This window comes from Malurus melanocephalus, unplaced genomic scaffold (genome assembly GCF_030028575.1).
Source record: "Malurus melanocephalus ecotype Western Australia unplaced genomic scaffold, MMel_1.1 scaffold_8, whole genome shotgun sequence".
NCBI lineage: Eukaryota > Metazoa > Chordata > Aves > Passeriformes > Maluridae > Malurus > Malurus melanocephalus.
Window position 1 is genome coordinate 4,210,841 of NW_026623240.1, and position 26,477 is coordinate 4,237,317.

General features: G+C 42.5%; 1 protein-coding gene across 1 annotated transcript; it reads left to right on the forward strand.

Moving 5' to 3' along the window:
- The first annotated feature begins 6 nt into the window (after positions 1 to 6).
- SYDE2 (synapse defective Rho GTPase homolog 2) lies at positions 7 to 26,200 on the forward strand. Its single transcript, XM_057374581.1, has 7 exons — positions 7 to 144; positions 3,552 to 4,244; positions 12,842 to 13,941; positions 16,614 to 16,740; positions 21,398 to 21,579; positions 22,440 to 22,668; positions 24,827 to 26,200. The coding sequence occupies exons 1-7, from the start codon at positions 36 to 38 to the stop codon at positions 25,327 to 25,329; spliced, it is 2,943 nt and encodes a 980-aa protein (XP_057230564.1). The 5' UTR covers positions 7 to 35; the 3' UTR covers positions 25,330 to 26,200.
- The last annotated feature ends 277 nt before the right edge of the window (positions 26,201 to 26,477 follow it).

The window sequence follows — 26,477 nt, forward strand, 5'->3', positions numbered from 1 at the left end:
CTGAGCGCGGCGCGGAGGCAGCGCCAGCGCCAGGCATGGCCGACCCGCTCCGCAGGACGCTCTCCAAGTTGCGGGGCAGAAGGTCCCAGCGAGGCGCGGCGGCGGGCGCCGGGCACCGCCACGGCGGGGTCTGCGCTCCGCAGGGTAAGTGTGCGCCTGGCTCGGCCGCGGGGCTTCGGCCGCCCGCCCGCGGCCGCTCCTCCACCTGCCGGGCAGCGTCGGGCCGGGGCTACCGCGGCTCCGGGATGCTCCGTGCCCGCTGCCCGGAGCGCCGCGCCGGGGCCGGGCGTGAGCTTGGCTCTCGAATCAGCAGTGCTCAGCGGCGGCAGCGTGCCATCGGTACCTGCGCTGCTTCTGCGAGCGGGAGTTCGYGAAAGCGAGAGCTGCTGGGGCTCAGACCAGCGCTGTGTGCGYGTCCCTGCTCCTTCTCTTGTCCCACATCCGCTTGTCACTCCGCGGCTGCTGTTTGCCCCAGCCCGGTGGGGTCGGTTGGTTTGTTCGCTTTTTAAAGATGCACTCGAAATCTCACAGATCAATTTTCAGTTTTGCCTTTGTTCCATTTRAATATAGTTAAATTTTGTGCTTTTGTTAGGAAACTTCGTGAAAGAGAACGTGTTTAAATATCAGCCAGAAGAAATGTGAATTGTTTGATCCATATATGGAGAGGCTGGAAAAAGCTGTTCCCTGCTTCCATGCAATCTGCAAAGCGAGGCATGGGATCGTGGTGAAGTATTTTCTGTGCCCACGGAGTTGGCAGAATGTCAGTTTTGACCTCAGTTGAGTTGAAACATTGAAGCTTTGATTTCTGAGCATACACGTGTTGTTACTATCCTGGCTTAACGTAAAATACTGATTTATTTAATTTTTTGCTGRTAAAGTGAACGGCGAAGGGAATACTGACTTTTGTTTTCCTTCTTGAACACCATATTGAAGCCTTTTGAGAAGGAACTGTTGTCATGTTCATTATTTGCATGGAGACATGGTCTTAACTATATTTAATATTAAATACATAAGTTAAAATGCTAATAGTAGGCAGCATTTTTCTGAATTAAACTTTCCAAAACTATATTGCTGACCGATATGTCTCTTAAAGCTTTGGATTTATTTAAAATTGGCTCATTCCTGTAWCAGCTAATAGCATTGAAAACTTGCTCTGTGATATCGAACCACTGGTTGTGCAGATACTTGCATGTGAAGCAGTTTGTTACTAAAATAAACACAGGCATAAGSGCTTTCAGGATCAGGGCCAAGTTCGAATAAAGGGGAAGCAATGCTTGCAAATACTGCTAGAATTGCAGAAACTGCAGTTGGGAGATGTATGTGTATCATTTGGACGAGTTTCAGTGAACATTTCCAGTCGATGACCTCTGGCAGCGTGTTGGCTGATCAGAGCTGGGGTCGTRGAATCCTGTGGAAGGTGKTGAGTCCCTGCAAGCAGCCTTGGTSCAGGAGGCTGGAGGATCGTGGTTATTGATGTTTCTGCACTAAGCTTTTGCGGATGGCTCGGTGTCGAGATAGCTGGGCGGATGCTGAAAGCAAAGTTGAGTGTTTTGCTTCTGGGACTGAAGGACAGCCAGAGGCTGACCCTAGATGTGTCACTGGGTGTATGTTTAGGCACATAGGTACTTCTTAGGAGCCCATTGATTTGGGAGTTGTAGGCCGCCTTAACCAGTGCAGAAGGMCCTATGTTTTTACAGCAAAGCAGGAAGTAGCAGATATTTTTGTTTGTGGAAGTACAGCTCTCGGATGCTCCGTCTATTTATGTCACGGCTGCGGGGACCATTCTTGGACTGAAGCAAGGACTTGGGRATAGTTGTCACCGGCAGGAGGATGCCTGCCCGACAAGTCCCTGATCCAAATAGACATACTGGAAACATWGGCATAGCCCTATGCCCACTGCAGATTAGTTTCCTATGGTTTTGTTTAGTTTTTACTTGAAATTGTAGCATGACAGTGTGTAAGGAAAAACCATTACRATGTCATGCTTGCATTTCTAGGCTGTGGGTGGGAGAAGGAATATGATTGCTGCCAAATCATTGAAATTTTGACWGAGATCTGCATTCACGTTTTCCTCAGATTCTGTTACCTGACCGGCTTAGGCCCCAGTGTAGCAAAGCACTTCAATGGAGATGTTCAAAGGCTTCAAAAGGAGCATGGTTAATTTTGTTAATTCTTCAAATCACAAACAGTGATTATACTGCAGTTTAGCTGAACAAGCAAACTGTATTCTTTTGAAAAATCACCAAAAGATGAATCCTTCATCAAAGAAAATGGTGGTGTTTCAGATCTTATCGAGGATCTCTTTTATCATTAAAGTACAAACCTAAAAAGAGGTCGAAGGGAAGGTGTTCAAATGAGTGTTTTTCATGTCTCCCTTTCTACAGCAAACTTGACTGGATTTACAGAGCTGCTCCTTGAGTCCTCCAGAGAGGTGTCCATATTTTAACATCCATTATTGGTGTGTAAATAATTCTTTTCTGAGAAYAATGTTCAAGCACTAATGAATAGCTGCTTCCATCTGGAATTTCCAATTGCAGCGGGCTTCCTGTGAAAATAGGTTGTCTGTTTTACATGAACCCAGTTATCCCCATTCAACCTCAGTGGCTGAGCAAGCCCTGTTTGAGTTGTCCTCCAGTGCAGAGCAGCATGACGGTTATCTGACCTGCTCCCTGTTTTTAATCTGGATGTATTTGCAGCTTTCCTCCCAGTCGTTCCAGTGGTTGCAGCTCCCTGCCGGGATGTGCTGCAGCCAGGGGGGGTGTGGCACTGCTGCTTGGAGTTGAGCATGGATGTGCCCTGACAGGGAGCTCAGGTGTGCGTGGTGCTTTCGATGGACAATTAAATATTTGTTGCTTCAATGAAACTGTGGCAAGTCTTGGGAGCAGTCAGTGGAATTTGTTTACTTGTTGAATGAAATTTTTGTTGTTTAAAACCTTCTCTACATTTCTTCTTTCTCCTTCKTTCTTTTCATGATGGTGTGTTTTGTTCTATTCCCCCCAAATCAGGGGATGCTTCTGAATTATAGGATAAAGCAGGTAAGGACAGTTCTTTCTGGAGGTTTTTGTGCAAGGCTTATTCTCACCTTTATTTATATAGAAGTCTAGAAATGAATGTATGTGGGRGTTATATAGCCATTAAAACAGTACATTACCTACCAAAAGTAAGGACTGTTTCTTCACTGTCTTAACTAAACTGTAGAAGTACTGTGGGGTAACTTTTCAAACCAATTGCACCTGAACTTGGCAGAAAAAAGCAGCAATTTCTGTGTAAATATGCATGACCTTTCAGCAGAGCTATCTCACTGCCATTTATCTAAATTACATGGTGTTAAAAATAAAGCCAAACAAGCCTGACTCTTTATTAGTTACRTGCACATGCTGCTTTGACAGGCTGAAATCTAATTTTGTGATCATATCAACTTAACTTTTGTCCTTTCGAATGAGGTCTAATGCAAGTGTTATACGACAGCAAATGTGTTCATCTTTCAAAAGCAAAACTGTATTCTAAACATTTATCTTTACCTCTCTTTTTGCCTTCCTTTCTGGGAACAGATTTCATAGAAAATGTTTACATAGCTTCGAGAAGCAGGAAGGAGCCCCCATGCCCCCAGGCCAGCGAGGTGCCCGAGCACAGGCCGCAGGTGAACAGCATAACCGTTTCCAAGAAACGCAGCTGGCTGCAGCAGAGCACCCACCGACGCCCTCCTCCTCCTCTGGAAGAAGAAGATGCCTGTAAGGAAGTGCCCGGGGCTGTCACCCCGGTACCCAGGTCTCCCATCCCGCTGCCCGAGCCCGCCGTGCCCTGGGCTCCCTCCACAGCGGCGGCGGYGCGGAGCTGTGCCCTGCCGAGCCCYGCCGCGCTCAGGGGCCTGGACTGCGGCGAGGATGGCGACGCCGATGATGAAGGAGAAATATGGTACAACCCGATCCCTGAAGATGATGAGCCCGACCTTCCCGGGGTCCCCCCTTCTGCTGTGAATAGCCTTGTTGCTGTGGGCTCCCCCTCAGTTCGGTACAAAGCCCACCATGGGGGTGACTCTGGGATGGCCCCAAATCCCCAGGAGGGCCCCACACGCTCCATGGACAGCGCGGGGAGCGGCTGGATGGCGCAGGCCGGTGAGGGGAGCCCGGCGGATGCCRCACATCCCGGGGAGCACACGCAGCAGCACCGGCAGAAGTTTGCCTGCAAGGTTCCCGGTGTGCCAGCAGCAGAGGACAATCCTGCCTTTAAGTGCCCTTCCACAGGTAAGAGTGTGCAGGAACATAAGTGTTAGGACCTCTGTGGTCTTTTAGAGGAATAATAAACCTTTGTTAATTGCTCTCTTTTCTCTTTCTCCACCTCTTATGTTATCAAGCAGATTTTCAGTGGAAATATGTGTTAAGTTCATTGAAAATGACTCATGTTGTGAGACTGATGCCTGCTAAGTGCAGAGCTGCACATCTGTTTCTCAGTTTGTTCATGGCATGTCCAGGTGTGGCTGGCCTCTGTTCTCTTTGGCCCCCACCTCACTGAAGRCAAAGGTTTTACAAAATGAGCTTGCTGAAGCCTGGTAATGTGAGGACACACTGGGTTTCCTTTGTCAGCTGGTGTCTAGCCCTGGCCTTGGATTTCTGCCTCAAAGCTACTTAATGTCTACAGGAGTTTCTTTAACTTGCTGTCTGGGACTTTTAATAAAGACTTTTTGGTAGACCATATAAATGCTATTCATCACGTCGCTTTCTGTAATTACTGTCTTGTTGACTGTCTCAGGCTAATCTAATAGACTGGAGAAGAGTGGTTTTCACTTTCAGAAGCCAGCCTCTTTGTTCCTTGTTATCTTTGGCTGAGTGTTTGATAGTCTCATTTCCATAATTCCATTAGTGTGTGAATTAAGCATCGTATTAAAGATTTTTCCCAGTCTGTTAAAAAACCCCAAACAAATACAAAACCACACCAAACAAAAGTAAGCAGAAAAAAACTCTCCCAACCCTTTCCAAAGAGGTATTATTTTTAATTACTCATGTGCATTATGCTACCTTGACCTTAACTCTAGTGTCCTGTTCTGAGCTAGAAACAGTGTAAAGTTCAGGAGACAGGGAATTCCAGGTTCCTTTCTTTGGAGAAAGGTTACACTTACTTTACACTGACATTTAAGAGCCTGTATTTCTGCCTGTCTCATCAGAGAGGACCTGACACTTTGGCATGGGAGCCCAGGTGTGCATCACCTTCCAGAGTGGCTTTCATTTGGGTTGTCCCTATCCAGCCTCGCCATCCTGGCAGCCTCTGGCCCTGTGTTCCCATGTGCCGGGAGCTGCTGGGTCTGAATTCCTGGTGTGGAGATTACTTCTGGGAACAGRGTTTGTTTTCAAAGGCACCAGAGCAACTGCTGTAAACAGCAGAGGAAAAAGCACTTGGTCTTCTGGGGGCTCACATTTTGTTCTTTTTGTGGAAATGTTATAGATGCAAGCGTATTTGTAGTTGCAAAGTGTGTTAAAGTTTTTGGGCATTTATTTATGAATAGCTCACTTTATAGGTGCATTAAATACTTAGACCAGTTTTATTTGTTTGCAGGACAGMTGAGATAAAATGTTCGTTGGCAGATTTTTGTCGTTGTTGGGGCTCTAGATGCTTTGTAGATCATGATTATTTAGGAAGGCCATGTGTGTCCTGCAAACTATTTGACCCCCCCCGTAGTTGGTTGATCTCTCAATACATGGGTGTTAYTTCTTTTTTTAAAGAAAWAAATCCCTTTYTSTAAGAAGAAAAATGTCAAAYGTGTTTTCATACCAAAGATGCATTTATTTCTGAAAACAAAGTTTCCTATTTCAAGTGTCTCATGAAACAAGAAGAGGAGTTATGAATTTCACCTGATTTGTTTGTTATGCATTGAGTTAATTAAGGTACTTCAAATGCAGCCCTCCTTCTACATGTGTTAGGTGGTGATCACATTGAATAGATTAATTGATGATGAAGTGGATCCCTGCTGCTCAGTAATTGGCTTTATTAAGGAGAAGTGGCTTAGTTYTTCTTTTTAATCCAGTTAAAGTATCTACAGTTATTTTCAGTCAAATTTAAAATGACAGCTCATCCATATAAAATTACTGCATGAAGGGCAATATGGGCAATTTAACTTTATTTGTGTTAGAACCTTGTTTGAATTATGGTAAGAAATGGGTGTCTGTGTTCATAGAGAGCTGGGTACATTAAGCAGTAACTCCTGTCAAGTAAGCAATTACAGCTKTGAGGAAAAGTCTGCTTACTTTTCTTATTGGTATGACTTGTGTATGTCAGTATTGGYTTGCATTAGAGCCTAAATGTTAAATTTTGGGACGTATAGACAGAAAAAAGAGGGGCAGTACAAAATCCAAGAAAATATATCTATTTGTTCTTTTTGTCATTTACTGTTTTCTTCTTTGGACAATGGAAACAATTTTACCTTTAAAACCTTGAACAYTATTGCCTTRYTTGGGTTTCCAACTTTGTAGCGRGAAAATAGTAATGGCTTTTTTTTWKWWWSTTTTTKGKTWTTTTYTTTGAGAGTCTTTATTRCACAGAAGATTTYTAAAGAAAAGAATAAATGGTAGAATTCTGTTATTGTTAGTCTTTCCAAACAGAGCAGCAAATAGGTATTTCCTGTAAATGTTATCAGTACAATGGATCATAGTTGTAGAGGTGCTAATTTGTCCCATAGTGTTAATTTACACTGCTAGCTCCTGGTATTAATCTGGTTACTTTCTACAGTAAATGCCATTTATGTTAATAGGATTTGTCAGGTAATTCCTTAGTGAAGAATTCTAGCCTTGTTGTCTTTGAAAAAAAAGAAAACTGATTAGAAATAAGGTGCCCTTACAGCAGAGCTTGGGAAAATMATTAATGTATTTTGTTTATAACACATGCCCAAAAGGTATGAAGGTAAGAAGGTAATTTGGCTCCAAGTTAGTAATGTAGAAACAGCCCAGCCTGGCCTCTTAGGTCTGTGGGAGAAGAGTTTTAAGTGGAAAGAGCCCTGGGGGCTGTTTTTAATTGTATCTCCTTGCACAGACAAAATGGTTATGATTGAAAAAAAGAAATATTTTTTGTTATAATTGCAGTAGGAGAAATTTTTTTCATTGTGAAATGTAAAAGTAAATTTTCTCTATAACTCTTTAGGATGGAACTCTTAACTGTATGTTTTTATAGATGTGTGTATCACCTGCAAATTGTCAAAGAAAAGCACCCCTTTGTAATGTTGGCTCATGAGACAGATTTACATCATRGAGCTCTAGTGACTTCTGAAGAATTTGCAATATTTTTTCTTTTGGGGAGGATTATTGTTGGGATTAGTGTCTACCTAATGAGTGGAATCCTCTCCTGTATCCGTATCTATCTGAGAGGCATCCTGGTAGGACTTGTGCATTCGAGGTTGCCAGGATCTGGACTGTGCTTTAGCTACTAAAAATGTACTTGAGTTAGCTGTCTGGGTGGAAAATCCTGGTAAGAATCACTGTAAACAATTTCTTTCCAATGTTATGGCAAGTGAAGATTGTTCCCATATTCCCACTTAACCCTGGTATGTGCCAACTGGAGCTTGGCTTAAATCCTATTAAAACTACAGTGCTCTTTCTCCACTCAGACTGTGACCATTATCCTGATTTCCAAATACATCTTTTGGGGCCAATTCAGGCAAATATTTTGCATGCTTACATGTTGCAGGCAAGCTTCCAGCAATATACATAAAATGTACTGGGCAGCTTATGCTATCTATCCCTTCCTTCCACATGTTGCTAGTACTATTTTCATAATTTAATTTTTTTTCTCAGATGGAAGATGCTTTGTGGTTTACGTGTTTTTGAAGTGCAAGGAGCTTTGGTTTCATGAGACAGAAGTGCATTCATGGGAAATATTTGCATGATGTTTGAGATACCAGAATGGTTAGGGGTTTGGCAGAACAGTCCCTCTGCTCCCTCTTTTTCCTGCAAAGGTGAAGCCAGTTTTTTGGTTTTTCAGCAGTTTGTGTACATACTTTTGAAGGTCAAGGGCTTATTCATGCATTTGTCTTGGATTTGCAGGRTGACAGTGCCATAAAGACTTGTCGGTGAAAGGGACAACAGGATGTAGCAGCTGTGGAGTGGAAGCAGTTCAGTCAACAAAGTTATCAGTTTTTCAGTTTCTGATTTSTCCTGAGTAACTGTTTATATCCTCTGATGGGGAAAATAGGGGGCAAAGCTGCTTTTCATGCCATGAAAGACACAGTGAGGAGAGGAAGTCTTGGTGAGAGCAGCCAGAACTGACAGTGCTTGGCATCGCCACGGTGCTYCGCGAGTGCCTTGGTGTGGCTCCAGCATCTGAACAGAGCTGGCTGTGCTTCGTGGGCATTGCAGGGTCATTCATGTTTCAAATACCTGCAGCAAGCTCATGCTCCTGTGGAAATTCTGACCTCTATCAGTCTGGTCAGAGATTTAAAGTGCTGTTACACATGCTTGCTCCTCTCTGCAGTGAGGCAYCCTGGGGTGGATACTCCTGAGGATCACTGCCAGGATGAGGAGCAAGCACTGGTCACATCCTTCACCTCTCATGCCTGAGCCTTGGGGGGTTATGCTGTAACCACCTCCCATTTTAATTACRGCACTATTTAAAGCAATGTGTTTTCTATCTTTTGCTCCCAGAAAAGTCATCCCTGGGTTGATGAGTTTGTCACAATTAATTAGTATCAGTGTGTATAGTAATCAAAGAAAACAAATGATCTTTACAAAATTCTGAGTGCTTTGGGTTTTTTTACCTTTTTAATAATTTCCCCATTCCTTGACTCTGAAGCATTATTTGAGATAGAGATTGCATTAGTCAAAGTAGTAATTTAAATAGGAGTAAAAAGTACTTTGTTTTACAGGTTAAAAACAAAGATTCTTCCACTCATTTATATAAATAATTAAGATATTTCATTGGAGTAATTGCTTTCTAACTCAGTTTTTAAAAGTGCATTTTAGTTTTTTATATTTTCTTTTGCCCAGTTGCTGATGCAGATAGGGGTGATGCTTACCTTACATCTTATATGAARTTGCTTGTATTTGATGTGATATGAGTTCTTTGAATGCTACTTACATTTCTGCTCTGAAGTTTGTATCAGAACAGGTCTGGAACTGTGCTGCACCTGAGGAACTTACAACCTTTGACATCAGTAGAGCTGATGTGCAGTTTGTGTCAGTTGAGGATCCATTTCAGTATCTCTTGTGGAATCTACCACAGAAAAACAGCAGCCCTTTCTCACCCATTGTTTGCTACAAGAACAATTTTGAGATATTTGGGCTCTTCTGTTTTGAGTTGCTTTTTCTCTTTTAATGCATTAACTCAGCATTTCTCATTAGGTGTGAGAGTGGCTGTTTGATACTTCAATAACTTGGTATAATAAGCAACTGATAGCTTTCTGACCTACTTATTCACTTCGACTTCTTGTCCCAAAAATAAATTACAGATTTACTGACGAACTTCAAAAAGTCTTAAGCAATGAGGAATGTGACATGTATAATAGGGTAGTCAAATGTGCCTGTAATGCAGCATGTGTTGCTGGCAAYGGGTGTGACAGTGATATATGTGCCCGAGCACATATAAACAGAGTTAAGCAGGGTCAGACAAGCATGTTGACTGTGCTAAATCACTGCATGTGTCTGGCAGGGGCTGTGTTGTAAGTGCTTAAGACGGTTCTGAGCTTTCTTTTCCCTTGGGGCCGTGTTGTGTAGGGATAGATYTGCTCAAGGGAGGGGACAGTAGCGACCCCTGGGTGGATGGACTGGGAGAAAGGGCCTGCTTTGTGAAGCTCTGTGGGCTCTTCRTGTTTCTCTGGCCGAGGAAAGGCCTTCTGCTCTCATACAGCCACAGTGCTGAGCAAAGTCAAAGGTGGCTTTATACTCAAGCTGAACACACAGCTGATGTTACACACWGTTACTTAGGGTATCATTTTGACTTGTATTGTATTGTCCTGCAAAAGCTTTTTTTGTCCTGTTACTCATACTGCTGAATTGTCAGAGGGCATAAGGTAAATTGTATTAAAGACAGTAKCTAATAGAACAGCCCAGGTTGGAAAGGACAGGTGATCATCTGGCCCACCATTCAGTGGAACAGGGAGCCTAAATGACACAACCTAGCACCATGTGCAGCTGCAGCTTGAAGGCCTGCAATGGTGAGGACTCTRCATGTCCCTGGTTGTTCCAGGTTGTTCCAGGGACTGAGTGTTCTCACTGTAAAAAAAAAAAGTTATACACACACACACACMCCCATACAAATGGTCAGCTGTGAAAATAAAACTGACCATCCCTGTGCTGTCCTGGTGCAACAGGTGACTCTTACGTTTTGTTATCTTTTACCCTTCTGTAAGAGTATTTTTAATGTCTAACTGCTGTTTGCAAGCACAGTCTTGTAACTTGGTTGAGAAAAGAGGTGCAACTCAGTTTTGCCTTGTGAGAAAGCTGTGTCAGATGGGTAGGCTGGGAAGTGAAGTGTTACTCAACTGTGCTACAACTCCTCCTGCAGCTTGTTCAGAGTTGTCATGTACACTCTTTTAAAATTGCGTGCATACCTCAGCACATTGCTGGCTTTAGTGGAACAACATGTGGCTCAGTGCTGATGGGAATACCATCCTGCATAATACTCGACTGTTAAGTTTCTTCCAGCCGCATATTTCACTTTAACTGTTTGGTGCTGAACGCAGCAAAAGTTGGACACATAAAAGTCACAGTGTTAGATTGACTCTTTGGTTTTAATGAGCTGGGGGGAAGTTTAATTTGCTGGCCTGCTTTTCCAAGCCTGTGCCAGACTTTTGACAGAAAGGAAAGATTAATGTTGGAGGCTGCAGTGTGGCACTGACTGCTATAGAGCGCTCCACACCAGCCCACCAGTGGGACCGTGCGGTGATTTGCAGTACAAGGGAAGGCTTTGTCTGCCTTTATCAAACACCACATTTCTAACGAGCTGCTTGCCAGAAAAGCACAGCAGGCGTGCTAGAAATAGCCCTTCCCCTGCAAGGGAACTGCTTCCATGAGATGCAGGATTAAATGAATTTTCCTCTGTTTCTCTGGAAAACAGATTCTATGCATTATTCTTCGTAACTGAAACTTCCTTGTATAAAGATACTCTATTAAGAAAGTGTCTGCAAAACTTGCTTAATCCAAGCTTCTAGTGAGATTAGAACTAGTCTTTGTAGGGTTTTTCTTGGAAGGGGGTGGGGGGACCAAAACCACAGCAAATCAYTTTGGTCAAAGACCAGATTGCCTGATTGAGCTGTTTAAGCTTGGTGAAGTATAAAAAGTAAGTTACAGTCCAATGGTGAAAATTAATTTGAATGCACAAAGCACTTGTAAGAATCACTTGCTGTGGACTTGATCAGTTTAGCATTAAAGTAGTAAGCCCGTGGCAAATCTGAAGGGGAAACCTCTATAAAGTATGGTTTACTGAGAAAGTCTTGTGAAAACAACATTTTTTTCTTTCTTTTTATATGCTGTAAACAGTCTCCCTTTCCCTGGCTAGCAAGGGAGATTGACRGATAGATAAAGGTGTTTGAGCCTGTGTGAGCTGCCTGGACTAACTGCATCACATAGGTTTGGTGTGCTTGGGGGCTCTATAGTAGTACCCCAGCCTGCACAGGCAAGGCTACCCAGTCCTCTTGGGAGCTGCTAACATTTGAAAAATKATAAGCTGTTGGGATGGCTGTTGCTAGCAAGAGGCACTCTTTGTTTCTCAAGGAGTGGGAAAGTGACTCTAAGTGAAAGTATTCGTGTAATTTTATTAATATCAATCATTCTGGCCTCAGTTTCCCTCTTGCATGGTTCCTTAACTCRGATAAATTGGTCAATTTTCTTATAGTAATTACTGCCTCATGCTGGCAAGGGTGAGAAAGGCTTGAGCAAAACTTGGTGTTTGCATTTCGTAGAGTATTAGAGCATGAGGTGAACCACAGGTTCCTTCTGTGTGCAGCACTGTCTTATGTCTAATTGTGTTCCTTAATTATCTTCTCTTTACTGCTAAATTGAGGGAGACTTGGGTTGCTTTTTTTTTCTTTTGCCCTTTTTAGCATCAGTGCTTGCTGTTACAGTTTTTTTTTTCTTTTTGGTACGTTGAAAGGGGGTGATTTCCTTTGAGSATATCACTTGGGAACTGTCTAACTTTAAACTCTCTTGTGGAATGGTAGTTCCAGGAAAGACGGAATGTTGCTGGCAGGCAGTGAAATGAGGCAGTGCAGGATGCAGCTTTTGGAAGGAATAAATCTTCCATCCTGCTGCAGAAAGGAGAAACTGAGAGAAATGAAGGAAAAGGTGTGAGACTGCCTGCATCTACACAGGAGAGGTTTAGGGCTCTTTGAGGTAATAGAGGGATACAAAGAGCCATATTCTTTACAAGAGACAAGTGTCTTTCCTTTCAACCTAAGAGGAGTGGCAATGCTGATGTGTTTGCTGTGTAGCTAACTGCTCTGTAGACAAGGGTGCACTYGCCATATTTCCAGGATTTTTCTCATTTAAATCTGGTTTTATTGCACTTGTGCCCCAGGAATGTAGCCATGTGTGCTTGTATGGGAGATGCAGCACAAGTGGGTCGAGCTGAATGCAGTGGGTGCGATTGCTCATTTGTTTATATGTAGTTTCTGGCCCTTTCATCTCCATAAAGCAGAACAAATGTGGCTTTTGATGATGAATTGCCAAATTTGGCTGAACGAGTCAGCAGAGCACAGCTTTCTGAACACTTGTGAGCATCTGACTGAATGAGTGATGGTTGTCTGAATGAATTGTGCTTATCAAGTTATGACAAATCAACGTGTTTCCCCCAAGTTCAAGATTCAATTTTTCATTGCCAAGAATTGCAGTTTGAAAATTATTATTCCTTCTCTTTTCTTCTAAAGGGTTTGGAGCTACTCTTGCCCACAAGCCTGATATACCCTCCACAGAGGTTTCTCCTCCTAGTCCCAGTCCTCTGAAAAAAAGTGGATCAATCAACTGGCCTTTCCCTGATAAAATAAAATCTCCCAGGACTGTGAGGAAGCTTTCCATGAAAATGAAAAAGCTGCCAGAGCTGAGCAGGAAGCTAAGTGTGAAAGGAACTTCAAGCCATAGTAGTTCAGATAATCCTCCTTCTCTGCTGAAAGGTAGCTGCCGGGATACAAGCCATACAGTATCTTTGCCTTCTTCGGGAAACTCRACCACAGCTGCCAGCAGGAATGTGATAAGTCGTTACCATCTTGATAGCAGTGTGTCCTCACAACACACCTACAAAAAAAAGAGCTTAAGGAGCTCCAAATCCTTTAACAAAGGTGGTTACCTCAGTGATGGTGACTCTCCTGAACTCATAACAAAATCAGGTAAACACAGRCATGAAGCCAAGTGTGGGAAAGGAAAGGAGAGTCTTCCAAGTAACAGTGGTAAACCYGAAATAGATATTGATGCCTTCAGACACTACAACTTTTCTGATCAACCCAAGTGCTCTCAGTACATCTCTGGACTCATGAGCATTCACTTTTATGGTGCTGAAGACTTAAAGCCACCACGAATAGACTCAAAAGATGTCTTTTGTGCAATACAGGTTGACTCAGTAAACAAAGCAAGGACTGCCCTGCTTACATGTAGGACAACRTTTCTAGACATGGACCACACATTCAACATAGAAATCGAAAATGCTCAGCACTTAAAGCTGGTGGTGTTCAGCTGGGAACCCACCCCACGGAAAAACCGAGTGTGTTGTCATGGAACTGTGGCTCTCCCCACTCTCTTTCGGGTCACCAAAACGCATCAGCTGGCTGTCAAACTGGAGCCAAGGGGGCTTATTTACGTCAAGCTGTCACTCATGGAGCAGTGGGAGAACTCTCTCGATGGCCTTGACACAGASCGGGAGCCTGTGATGTTTGGGGTAGATGCTCGAAAAGTTGTGGAGAAGGAAAATGCAGGCTTGATGGTGCCACTTTTGTTGCAGAAATGCATTCTGGAGATTGAGAAGAGAGGCTGTCAGGTACTGTGCATATTTTCATCTCTTTTGTCAATATTTCTGTGTTGAGATAGCTGTTGTTGCAGTGTGAGCAGTGAATGGAAATGGGGGAAATAAAAAGCATCTTTACAAGTCAGTTTTTTTTTTTCCTTTGCTGCTTCTATGTGGTAATCACTGACCACTGTAATGTGGGAAGAATAACAGGGCTGTRTCCAATCAGTGCTTCCAACTTGGCCTTTGTAGTGGAGAAGTACACTCCACAGGAGCTGCTCCCAGAGCTTTAGGAGTGGGGATGGTGAAACCAACTTGCARCCCTTAGTGTGTAGGGTCACCCTCAGAAAGCTGAGGTCACTTGAGAACTTGGGAATGCTTGACATGTATCCCTCTGGAGGGAAACACATCTAAATGCAAAAATTATATGGTTCACTGTTCCCTCCAATCCAAACCTGAGACATCATGTGCAGTAACATGGTGACAAGGAGCACRTTTTTGGTACAGTCTGAAGCCAACATGCCTAACACCCATCTCTCTCATTGCTTGGTCCCTGAAGATGAGTCCCTGAGGAGCTGAATTAGTTCTTTCCCCACACCAGTGCTTCTTGTCAGTCTTCAGGTTGTTCTCAAAATTGGCACTGCTGCAAAGCAGAAGAGCCCAGTGTCTTTTTTTATCCMAATATAGTTTTATTGGTTGATGTAATCTAATGAACAAAAGTGGGTATGAGAAATGTCGTATGGAAAGAAATCACCAGTTATAGATGCTAGACAAGAGGTCTGTTAGGAAGAACTATGCACAGTCCTAAGATCAGATGTTCCCCTTGGTAATGAATTTGAAGCTKGTGGGAGGACTTTGCATGCTGTTCACAGCATGTGTGAGCTCTCCTTGTCTTTAGCACCTGTTCTCAGGTAAAATTGAGAAGTAGCCACACCTACCACTGTTACTATTTTAAATTGCTGACTGGTTGGATATGCTTCCAGGTGTAATGAGATTAACTGTGCTGTTTATAACCCAGGTCATGAACTATAGAGGGAAATGGTACTTCTGTGTAGCCCTTTTGCTGAAAGTCACTGCTGATAATAACTGTGATTTTTCATGTGAATACTTCTCCTAACATCCAAATCACTGGAAAAGAGAAGTTTTATTCTTACYAGTGTATGTGTCCCATGGTTTTAGCCTTTTATTATGGGTTTATTAGCACCTAGACATGCAAATGATGTTGGGCAATCAAGGCAACACTGGTAATGAAGCAGTTGGAATCTGAGTTGTCTGAATRTACTTGGTGCTTTTGAGCATGGAATCTATTTTTGTATTTCCACAGAGTGAACCAAAACTGAAAAATATACTGTTAACTTCTTCTTTTAACCACATGCTCATCTGACATTTTTTACTTCCTATAGACTGCAAAMTACTGTCATGGAGCATAATCTCCASTTGAATTTCAGTTGTGGCATTAGAAAACTTTAAAAGTGTAAAGGAAATTGGCTTAGGCATATACTAGATTGTATTCAGTCTTGAGAAAGGGGCGGTACAAATTCCATCAGGTGACTTTCCATTTATTTAAATAGAATTTAAATATGACCAGAAAAATACTCTTGCTTGCAGACCTGCATTCTCATGATCTTAAGGCAGTACATGGAAGTTTTYGGTTTGGTTTGGTTTTAGGTATTTTTTGTCTTTACTCCATGGTAGTTTTGAATTAACCTTTTACTGCTCAGTACAGCTGCCTATAATGTTAATTGAAATAAAATGAATATTTTTAAGATTTCGTTTTGTAGGATCATAGGAGTGCTTTGTATAAAAGGTGTTGATCAAAATGGATGAAAATGAAAAATAATGATAAAATGGAAAATTTGAATACATGAAAGCACATGATTTAACTGGTAATTCAGTTCAAGAGTGGTATGGATTTTACTCCTATTACCTTAAGATTCTTAAATAACCCCTGTTTTGCAGAAAACTTTAAATACCATTTGAAACACATAGAAGTCAGCATCTTGTCATCTTTAAAACAACATATTCTAGGTGTAATAATGGAGTATTCATAATTAACTTGAAATTCTTTGAAATTCTTTTTAAGGGTATAAAATTAATTTTTAATTTTTTTACTATACAATTTAATACTGTGCGAAAGATGCTTTGGTTTATTTTGGTTTTGTGTTGWTTTATTAATTGATTTGTAACTTCTWATTTTTAGTATGGAGTCAGTTGCATGACTTTTTTTCTGCTAATGATTAACAAGTATTGTGGTATACTGTAATTTTATCTACATAAAGCTCTAAACACATCTCACTTCTTTCTGCTGAAGCTTAAATGCTATTTTGTATAATTAAACAATTATACCAGGAAAAATAATGATGATCTGAATAGTAGGGSAAGATGCAAACATATGTTTAATCTGTATTTCTTTCCTGAGTTTGCGTAAAAGCAAAACATGAAACAGTTCCAGTTAAAAATTTGTGTTATGTCAACAAAACACTGCTCAGCACATCCACTGTTGTGAAAGCAGGAGCATCATTCAGTTGCTGCTCAGCAGCCCCAGCCCCCGTGTGTCCTGTCCATACCGTGTGTGATGATGGTTTGCAGTTTGGCTTTCCCCAGCTGGCATTCCCAAACAGCTCCGGGTGACACTGCACACGGTGACAATGGCCGGTCCCTCTGCAGGCCGGTGACTGACGTGGGGCCGCTGTTTCTGCTCGCAGGTGGTGGGTCTGTACCGGCTCTGTGGCTCGGCAGCGGTGAAGAAAGAGCTKCGGGAGGCGTTTGAGAGGGACAGCAAGGCTGTTACCCTCTGTGAAAGCCAGTACCCAGATATTAATGTCATAACAGGTAACACATTTACTTGCTTTTCTTCTTCCTCATGTGCCTTTTGAAAGGTGACATTGTGCTTTGAACTCGTTTCCTGTTGTCATTTTAGCAAGCTTTTAACTGCTCTGAAAGCTGTCTGGGAATGGGCGCAGTTACTTTGGGATATGTTTGTATGGATGAAGCAGCAGTGATTTGTAGGGAGGGGAGGGCATGGAAGGACCTGCTTTCAGTAACTGCTCCACCAGTTACAGAGGGAAGTGGGAGTCCAAAAGGAGCTGGTTAAACCTCTGCCAYTGGTTTGTGTTGGAGCAGATCTGGAAAAGCTTGGTTGTGATCAGTCACGTCTTCTGTGCCAATGGCTCCACACCGTGTGACCCAGGGCTGTCTTGGATCAGCTGCTGTTCTCCCCTGTATGTTGGAAATTGCAGAAGCTGTGGAAACAGCTTGCCCTTTGTATTGTGCAGGCCAGTTAGAGCTGTGGGAAAATGCCTTCATTTGATCACTGCTTTTTTAAAAAACTTTACTAAACTTTATCCTGCTCCCTGGAGTGGCCCTTTACTTGGTGTCACACAGCAAGCTCCAGACACAGGCGAAGCCTGTCTGTGTCTACATTAGCTCCTTACATGGGTCTCTTCACAGGAKTTGCACTGCAGAACTGAAGTAAGTTGTTGAGGGTTTTTGGTTTGCTTAAAACTGGAACAGTTTTATAACTATTGATACTTATATAAGCTAAAGTTGATCTAATTTCAGGCATCACTGAGTAAGCCAGTTGCTCTGGGAAATTAGTCAGAAGCACTCACCGCCTGTATATCAAGGGATAGAAAATGTAACGATAGTTGGAGTATAAATTTTCTGTACCAAAACCGTTCCTATAATATCTAACATCCAGCTGTATAGGAGAGTTATGTGCTGTTTGGTGGTTTATTTCATTTCAGTGCACTGGTAATTAATTCATTACATTTTATAATTATGCAATGTGTTATCAGAAGACACTATTCAATGACATTTACTCAGTTACATAAACCTCTTGGTTCAGAGACTGCAGCCAGTCAATTYGCCTTTCTTGCCTTGGCTGATTTTGCTRTGGGGTTCAGTGTTGTTCACAATTACCAGCATTCTCAGCATCAGAAACTTGTATTTATACAATCATRGAATTGTTTGGGTTGRAAAGACCTTTAAGATCATCAAGTCCAGCCATTAACCCAGCACTGTTTCACTCTGATGTTATGCAGCTTTTATAAACAAARTRTGCAGTAAAGGTAAAAAGTAAAAACGGTCTTTTAAACTGGATCATTTTCTTCTCTTTACAAATGAATTAAGGAGAAAAAGTGGTGGGAACCTCTAAGATCAGATTGTTCCATGAAATTACTGAAGTCCTGTTTGCTGAATTTTTTCATCAGTCCACTCATAAGGTGGAGTAAAACCCCTGTTGCTTTCTGCCAGCAGCTAAAGCTGTCTGATGCTGACTTGTAAGCAGACAAATGGCAAACTGTGATTTGGTTAATGTAAACTTTGGCTTACTGGAAAACTTTGTTGTTACTTTAAAAAAAAAATTAGTTACTAAAAATGGCATTGCACTTCCATGTTACAAGTAATCATTAAAAGAGTATTTGCAGAAACGGTTCAGGAGTATAGTGAGGAAAGGATGTAGGATTTTAATACTTTTCCATATACAAAAGAACCTGTAACATTTCCTAAGCATTTTGATTTTCCTGAGTATATTGTATACTGAGAACCAACCAGAACTCGACCAACTTTGGTCAAAGCCAAAGTCTGAACTGCAAGAGAACCCAGTGCTACTGCAAAGCCCGGGAAGGGCAGCAACACGGTCTGATTGATCTGTCCCTCGTGAGCTGGTGCTGTGGTGGTCAAATTGAGAAACAGAAGTATACATTTCCATATATATTGCTCCAAGCCTCGTTGGTGGTGGTGAACTTTTGGTGACCATGCAGGTCTGGCTTGGTGGTGGTACTACCRGAGGATAATTTGCATCCAGAGTCTGCATTGCAAGAGTGAAAAGACTGCAGCTTTGTTTTCTGCCTTACAGAAAGTCTACTGGGTGTGCTTTTGGATGCATTCTGTTGCTAAAGTTTGCTTACATGCTGCTTTCCTTACAAGGGAAAAATAGTTTTAATAAATGACATTAGAAAAGCAGATTGTTTTCCCTGGTAGCCCTGCAGCTGTGCTGTACCAGTGCCTGCATTGTCTGTTGCAGTGTTGTGCTGCGGGAGCAGGGAGGGACGGGGTGTTGGCACCCAGAGCTTCCACTGGTCAAAATGCAGCCACTYTAACTACTGGGAACTGCCTGGTGTGGATTGATGGGGGAACCTACAGCTTTGTGGACAATGAGCTTAGTGGAAAGAACAAAAGAGCCCACAAAACTTACTGAATGTGCTTAGGGAGTTGGGTTGAGAGGGAATGTTTCCCCTGATTACTTAATGCTGAGGCTGATGCACATGATTCATACTTCTATCAGCCAAAACATGTGTTCCACAGAATATGAATCCTCAGCTGATATATATTCCTCAGCAGAATATAAATCTTGGCTGATTTGAAGAGAAGTGCTGCCTTACGTCCTTTTTGAAATTTGAGTAGCGCTCCTCTCCAAAAAGATGAATAATTTTTTTTGACAGCTCTCCAAAGACTAAAGAATGAACATTTAATGATTAAATTTTGACTGAGAAATTCCGTTGGGATTGGCACAGGCTTATTTATACACAATGAAGTGGGCTCTTGGATCAAACTGAGGCATGCAGGCAATTCATGGAACTCACCTGTAGCTATATTGTTGCACCATGTCTGTTGGCATCCACATGAATTTGTATCTCTGCATAAAGCTTGCAATAYTCTTAACAGTTCAGTGGGTCAGAAAAATGAGGAATTAATGAAGTGGATTGCAATTTCTGCTCTCTGTCTAAATTTGTTGTGTGTGGYTGTGTCAAGAGGAATGTGCTAGTGGGTCGACAGCAGCGGGAAGCGTAGATTTATGGAAAAAAATAACAGCAGCCTCTTACAGGGCTAATTTAGCTGAGTGAATAGCAAAAGGATTTAGAAAGGTCAAGGGGCATTMATGGCTGCCAAACCATCCTGTTATCCAGGGCTGAACAGGAGAAAGTCCTTTGGCAGGTGGTCATCCTATGATTGTGGATGCTATTACAGGAATTCCTGCTAAATAATCACTAAYAGACAGTTGTGAGTGTTTCAACAGTGTAAGCTGATTTGATTAGAACATACCATTTCCTCCTGTAAGCTGATTTGATTTCAGCCTCTGCCTCCAAAAAAAAGCACAACTGAAACAGAGATCTTGACAGAAGTCAGCATCTCTTGCTGATGTTTTGCTTATGAAAAAAGRAAAATATCCCAGACCATGTTGTACAGGACGAGCATCAGCCACATTTGTTTCATAAACATTTTAACCAGCTAATCCACATAGGGAACATGAGCCTCTAAATTCAGGGAAGAAAAAATATTTGGTGGGAAGGGAGGAATATGAGTAAGTTACTAAACAAAAACTAGCCGCTTAAATGGAGAACTACCAAGAGTACATATTCTTTTTAAAGCAAACAAAAAGCCCCACCAAACCACCAGGGGGAATRTTTTTTCAGGAAAAAGTGGTTCACATATTTTGTATTTGTGAGGGGTTGTTCCCATTTGAGGCACAGAGTGAGCTGGAAGCTGTGTGGTTTCTGCAGAGATGGTTTTGCCTGGCTGCCACATGCCCCTGCTGCTGGGGAAGGTGCTTTGGCAGCTCAGGATCAGGGCACTGCTGCTTCAGGTAGTGCTGCTCCTGCAACACAGCTGCAGTAGCTGCACTGCTGCAAGGTCCAGGATTCTTTTTAAATGAAAATATTYATACAGGTAGAAGCCAACTCTTACTTGCATTCTGCATGTGAAGGGCAAARTGTTAACTTCTGGTCCCTGTACATTTTTAGAAACAACCTTTTAACAAAGCCCACACTGTCCAATTCATTTTACAGCTCAGTTACACAGACTTGAGTTAATGAAARCTGTTGCTTTGTTAAATAACACAGTGTGATGTTAATTGCTGTGATGTGAGATTTTACAAGGCTGTGAGAAGTGCCTGTTAAAAAATCTTCTGCCTGTCCAACTTCACCTGTTTAGAGGGCAGACTGCTTTGTTAACTGCAATACCTGTTTTTAAACAGTTTCTTTTAATACAGCATTTCTTCTTAACAAAATATTTCAATGCCATTGTGATTTAGCTAAAATTAGTAGATATTTGTGGCACAGAATGCATTTTTRTTAAGGAAACTAAAAGCTGCTGGGAAGCGGGCTTGTTTCCTTCAATTTTTTTGTTGGTCTATTGGATATTGCTCCTGGATAGCMTCCTTCTTTGTTCTTTCCAGAAGCTGCTGTTASAAGTCTTTGTATTTTGGGTTTTTCRTTATTATTCTTGYAATCACTGAAACCTCTCWCAAAATGAAGTRTCAGCCATGTTCCAGAGGCAGCTTACAAGAATGCAAGCACTCCWTTCCTCTTTGGAATTGGTGCCTTTTTGGTGTTGTCCTCCCATCCCTCGCTCCTGAGTGCAAGGTTTGTCACTGACACAGMGGGTTTTCTTACTGAGTGGGTGAAGTTGATGTGCCTTAACGCTCCCAAAAAATGCTGCAAAGTGAACCTGCAGCATGTTAAAGGCAGCTGTTGTTGTGTCTCATCAGGTGTCCTAAAGGATTATCTGCGAGAGCTGCCCTCTCCCCTGATAACCAAGCAGCTCTACGAAGCAGTGTTGGATGCCATGGTGAAAAATCCCTTGAAAATGACAGCAAACGGTTGTGAGAATGACCCGAGTGACTCTGAGCACACAGCAGCCCTTCTGGATTGCCTGCCAGATGTTGAGAAGGTGAGTAGTGTTAGCACATCCAAGTAAATTGCAGRCTTCAGAAAATAAAGGAACATTTTCACACTGGATATAAAATGTTTCAGGTCTATGCCTGTTTATCAGACCAAGTGGTCCACTTGGATTTGTGATGCACCACATATTTGAAAATACTTTCATGCTGTAGTGGAGAATCTGCATTGCTGAAATTGCTCTAGTTTTCAATTTTATATTGTTTCTTTAAATSTGTGTGAAAGGCTGTAATCACTGTTTTTACATGACTGCATCAATGATTATTCCTGTGTGTTGTCTTGTTCCACTTCTGTGGAGCTCTCTGATCTGTATGTTGTAATTACCTGGGCAAATCCATTCCTCTTTAAGTACCTGCAATAAAACCTTTACTTCTTGTGCTATGCAGTGTAAGAGAGCTGTTACATGCCCAATTCCCCTTTGTAGCAAACCTCAGGTAGGCTCTGCTGGGGGGGAGGGAGTGAGGAATCTGCACGGTATCTGGAAGCTACCTGGAAGCTTGTTCAGAAGCTGACATATTGAGGCTTTATTTTCTAATGTGCCTGGATCAGTTGTACTGCTTCTGCAGCCTCTCTGCCCTTCCTGATGTACCCTTTTCACTGTGAGAAAACTCACCCGTGTAAAACTGAGTTCAGGTAAGAAATAAGCTGAGTTTAACCAGAAAGTCTGTCTTAATTGGTCTGCTCTATCATAGGCAGTACAGCTTTTCTAATTCAATTCAGCACTTAKATGTTCTGTTGATGGGTGTTGATAGTTAAGCCAGAGCTATCAGCCTTGATCTTTTCACTCTAGAGCAGTGATCAGCAGCACTGTTGTCTAGTGTTTGGTTTCCTGAGCGTATTTTATTTCTTTAGGCTACCCTGAAGATGCTGTTGGATCACCTGAAACTGGTGGCTTCYTACCACGAAGTAAATAAGATGACGTGCCAGAATTTAGCTGTGTGCTTTGGCCCTGTGTTACTGAGCCAGAGGCAGGAGACCAACCATAACAACAGAGTCTTCACAGACTCAGAGGAGCTTGCTAGTGCCTTGGACTTCAAAAAGCACATAGAGGTTCTTCACTATTTACTTCAGTTATGGCCAGGTACTGTTTCATGGATCTGATGAAGGGAAAAAGTCAAACCATTGCTGTATGTTTTTATTGTGTGACACTGTACATTAATTCACAGGATGACTGAGCAGCATCAGAATTCTTAAAATGTGAGRTACTATGGCATCACCTATTAATCTGACTAAATCATGGCAGTTTTATAATAACCTCTTTGTTTTTGGTCACTTTGCTAAATGGGATGTTTGTTGGTTTCATTGCTTACCAGATGGCAGAGTTTGGGTATAATGTAATAAATGGTGRAGATTTTATTTGAGTAAAGACACTAAAAAAGAAACTCTGTGACATTAAGGTTTTTACATCTGATTAGAGTGTTTGGGGTTTTTTTTCCCAGCTCTCCAGTTTTGACCCAATGGGGTTAATTTATTTCTGCCCTTGTAATTGGGCAGAGTTGGAAACATCCTTAGAGTAAGAGTTCTGCAACTTCTACTTGTTTTTGCAGAGCTTTGCATAAGGAAAAACATTGCTGCTCCCTGATGGGCTTGAGGTGACTGAAGATGCTGCTGCTCCCTTGTCAGCTGCAGATGGGCAGCTCCAAAGCTGCTATCATCAAATATGAAAAAAAGCTTTCAGTCAGATCAGGGAGTCTGTGCAGGAGAGAAGGGACATGTAGGTGGACAAAGAGGGGACCAAGAGCTGTTTGGGCAGCAAATACYGTGCAGAAGCTAATCCTGAAACCCTGGGGATGGGTTATGGCATGGCTGCTGTGGACTTACAGCATGGCTCCAAAAGCAAGTGGATGTAGCTCTGCCCACGGGAGTGTGTATTGCTCTGAGGGGGTAGGAGTAGAGTGGGTAATAGAGTTTTCCTTCACTTAGAAGAAAAAGCCAGGTGCCATTCCTTGGCTTGCAAGAACTGTGCAGGATGTGGTGCTAAAAGGGAAATGAAACAGAGTAAAACAGTAAAAAATGCAGAGACTTGAGCAGGTGAACACCACACAGTGTAAACAGCGCACTTGGACTGAATGGAAGGATCACAGTCTGGTCCCTTATATTTAATCTTCTGTAGTTTGAGACAGCTTGATAACCAACATGTTGTGCAATACTTCAATTTCCGTATATTTCCAACCGAAAACAAATAGTCCTTGTTTGGTTAGACCATGTAACACTGGCAAGTTATTGTTAACCCATGGCCCTTTGTCTTAGTGGAGCACAGTCTAAACAGAAGGGGTTTTGTTATAGTAAAGTGGGGGGGAAGCTGTAAGTTATTGCATGTTACTGTGCAAGACATAAAGTGAAATCCCCTGGGGAGACCTGTAACGTGGACCCAGAAGGAGAATTGGGCATATTTCAGGACCGAGCCTTTGTGCTTGTGTGTGGGCAGTCTAACAAGGAGGGGGCAGATTGTGAACTGCCTGGGTTTGCGTGCACTGCCTTTTCAGCACTGAATGGGAATAGAAAGTCTCCKCTGCTCATTACAAGAAGCAATGGTCTGCATAAAACCAGAAGAAGCTTTGCAGCTCTAGCAGGCAAAGCTCAGTGAGGAGAGCTGTGCTGTGTGCTGTAGACAGCGGGTAACAGCCAGGAGCCTGTTAGTGAATGGTGTGCAATGGGGAGCCCAGGTAATGCTGCCAGCAAACCTGTGTGAGGGTACATCTACCATGGGCTTGTGGCTGCACAGAACAGCCACTGCCAGGGAGCTGCTTTAATAGCACAGGATGTTAGGGCACAAGAGAAGTGCAAAAGTTCGGCTCCTGTGTGTTGGCAGCTTCTCTAGGTGTTTCTCAGAGGTGATATTTTTGTCATGTTTTAACTCTTTTGCTGTGTCTACTCTTTGTTACTCCTTAGCCTGGATAAAGCGTGTGAGCTGAGCTGTTTGCTTTTCTTTCACCCAGAGCTGGATGGTGGTTAACTCATACTGTGAATTTAATTGGTGTTCTGGGAGTGTCTACTTTCAGAAAGGCTTCTCTGCTGCAATTTGAATCTGGCATGAATTTTCAAAATTGAGATTTTTCAGTAGTTTCTAATTATTTTATATCAAATAGTGGCAAAAAAGTGCAGTGTGTTGGCTGTAAGCTTGCATGTATTCATGAATTCTCTTAATGGAACATTGAGGGAGGACAGTGGGCATCTGCCATGGACTTCTTTGTTGCAGCATGGATTCASTTCTGACTGGTTTAACTTCTCTCTTCTAGTTCATCACTTGCCTGCCAAAGAACCAGCACATGTGAATGCATTTCCTGAGCACTCATCCTGCCTGAATTACCTGCGGCCCAAGAGGCAGAGACCGCAGCTGCTGAATCTGAGCGGTACCGAGATGTCGGGCGTGCTCAGACCACGGCCAGCAGGGCTGGACAGCCCGTCGAGCAACCGCTATGCTGGGGACTGGAGCAGCTGTGGGGAGAGCTACTTCCTRAACCCCAGAGACTGCCTGAGCGAGGCTGACTACGATGACGTCCCTTCGGAGGACACGGAGAGCGGYGATGACAGCAGCAAAGCCGAGGAGCCGGATGCCCCCAGCAGACGCCCACAGCCCGTCCCTGGAGAGCACCCCTTTGGGAGCTACCTGACAGTGCAAGCTATAGACTCTGCAGTGGATCACAGAGCACACCTCAAGGACCTGCAGGAAAGTATTGATACTCTCATAGGAAACCTGGAAAGGGAACTCAATAAAAACAAACTAAATATGAGTTATTAAATCCTGTCCTGCATGATGTCTCCTCCTTGTGCCTCCATGCCCCTTGATGGGCTTCCCTAGCTGTGTGAGGACTGATGGTGCCCTGTAACACCTTGTGGTAAGGCCGCAGCCCACCTCGGGTGAGCACATTTTAAGCCATTCCRTAATGTTTCTGCCTTTTTGTTAGGAGGCTTTGTCCTGATTTTTCTGTTGGAGACAAGCTTTGACTGTGATGTGATTCCACATAGCGGCATTTCTCCCTAAAAACACTATGCACTTAGGTGGCCTGGGCAATACCTGGTGGAAAATAAAGCAACATCTCTGCTGTCAGTGGCAGCAGAACTCCTCAATCCTGAAATCCTGGCTCCGGTACAGATGTTCCTCTCAGAAGAGGATGAGTGCTGCTTGGCCTGAGTTTTGCAGCAGGAACTTCAGATAGACTTGTTTTACTATATATGCAATGGCTGCTATGAAAAATGCTTTATATAATATTTATATATAAAGTTTTAATTGTACAAATATTAACGTATTACTGTATTAACACTTTTCAGTAATTATTTAAACAAGCAAAAATAAATATTTTTCTAACCTTGTTTGTATATATCTATGTATAAATGTGCATGTGTCTGTAGCCATCTTTGGAAAGGAAAGGTCTCAGAATTATGAAATGTTCCCATTTCTAGGAAGACATGTTCAGTGATGCCAGGACGAGGTTACCCTTTGGGTAACACAGCGTTTGATTTATGCACAGAAATATGGCCAGGGAGAAGGTAGGGTGAATGATTAACGGAAATGACCTTGTGTATTGCAGGAACAGTTTGCAGGTGTTGACTATTAACTCTCTCTCTCACACACACACACACACACACACACACAACGCTTTCTGTGTTTGATTTTGTTGTTTTTTTTTTTCACTTTATTGTTTGTTTCTTCCTCCATGGGTTTTTTTTTGCATCTAAAAAAGGTCTGAAGGGTATTTACTTTCCAAAAAGTATTTTTTGTTTGTCCTTGTAACTTCTTACTTCAGTACCTTTTTTTTTTTGCAGTTTCATATATTTTTGTTGTACCCTTGGCTCCTGGTGGTAGTTAGATGTGTTTRAGTCCTCTATAAAAGGTTATGGCTCTGGAATGCCATAACCAAGATTCAAGTTCAGCACAAAGCAAGTTAC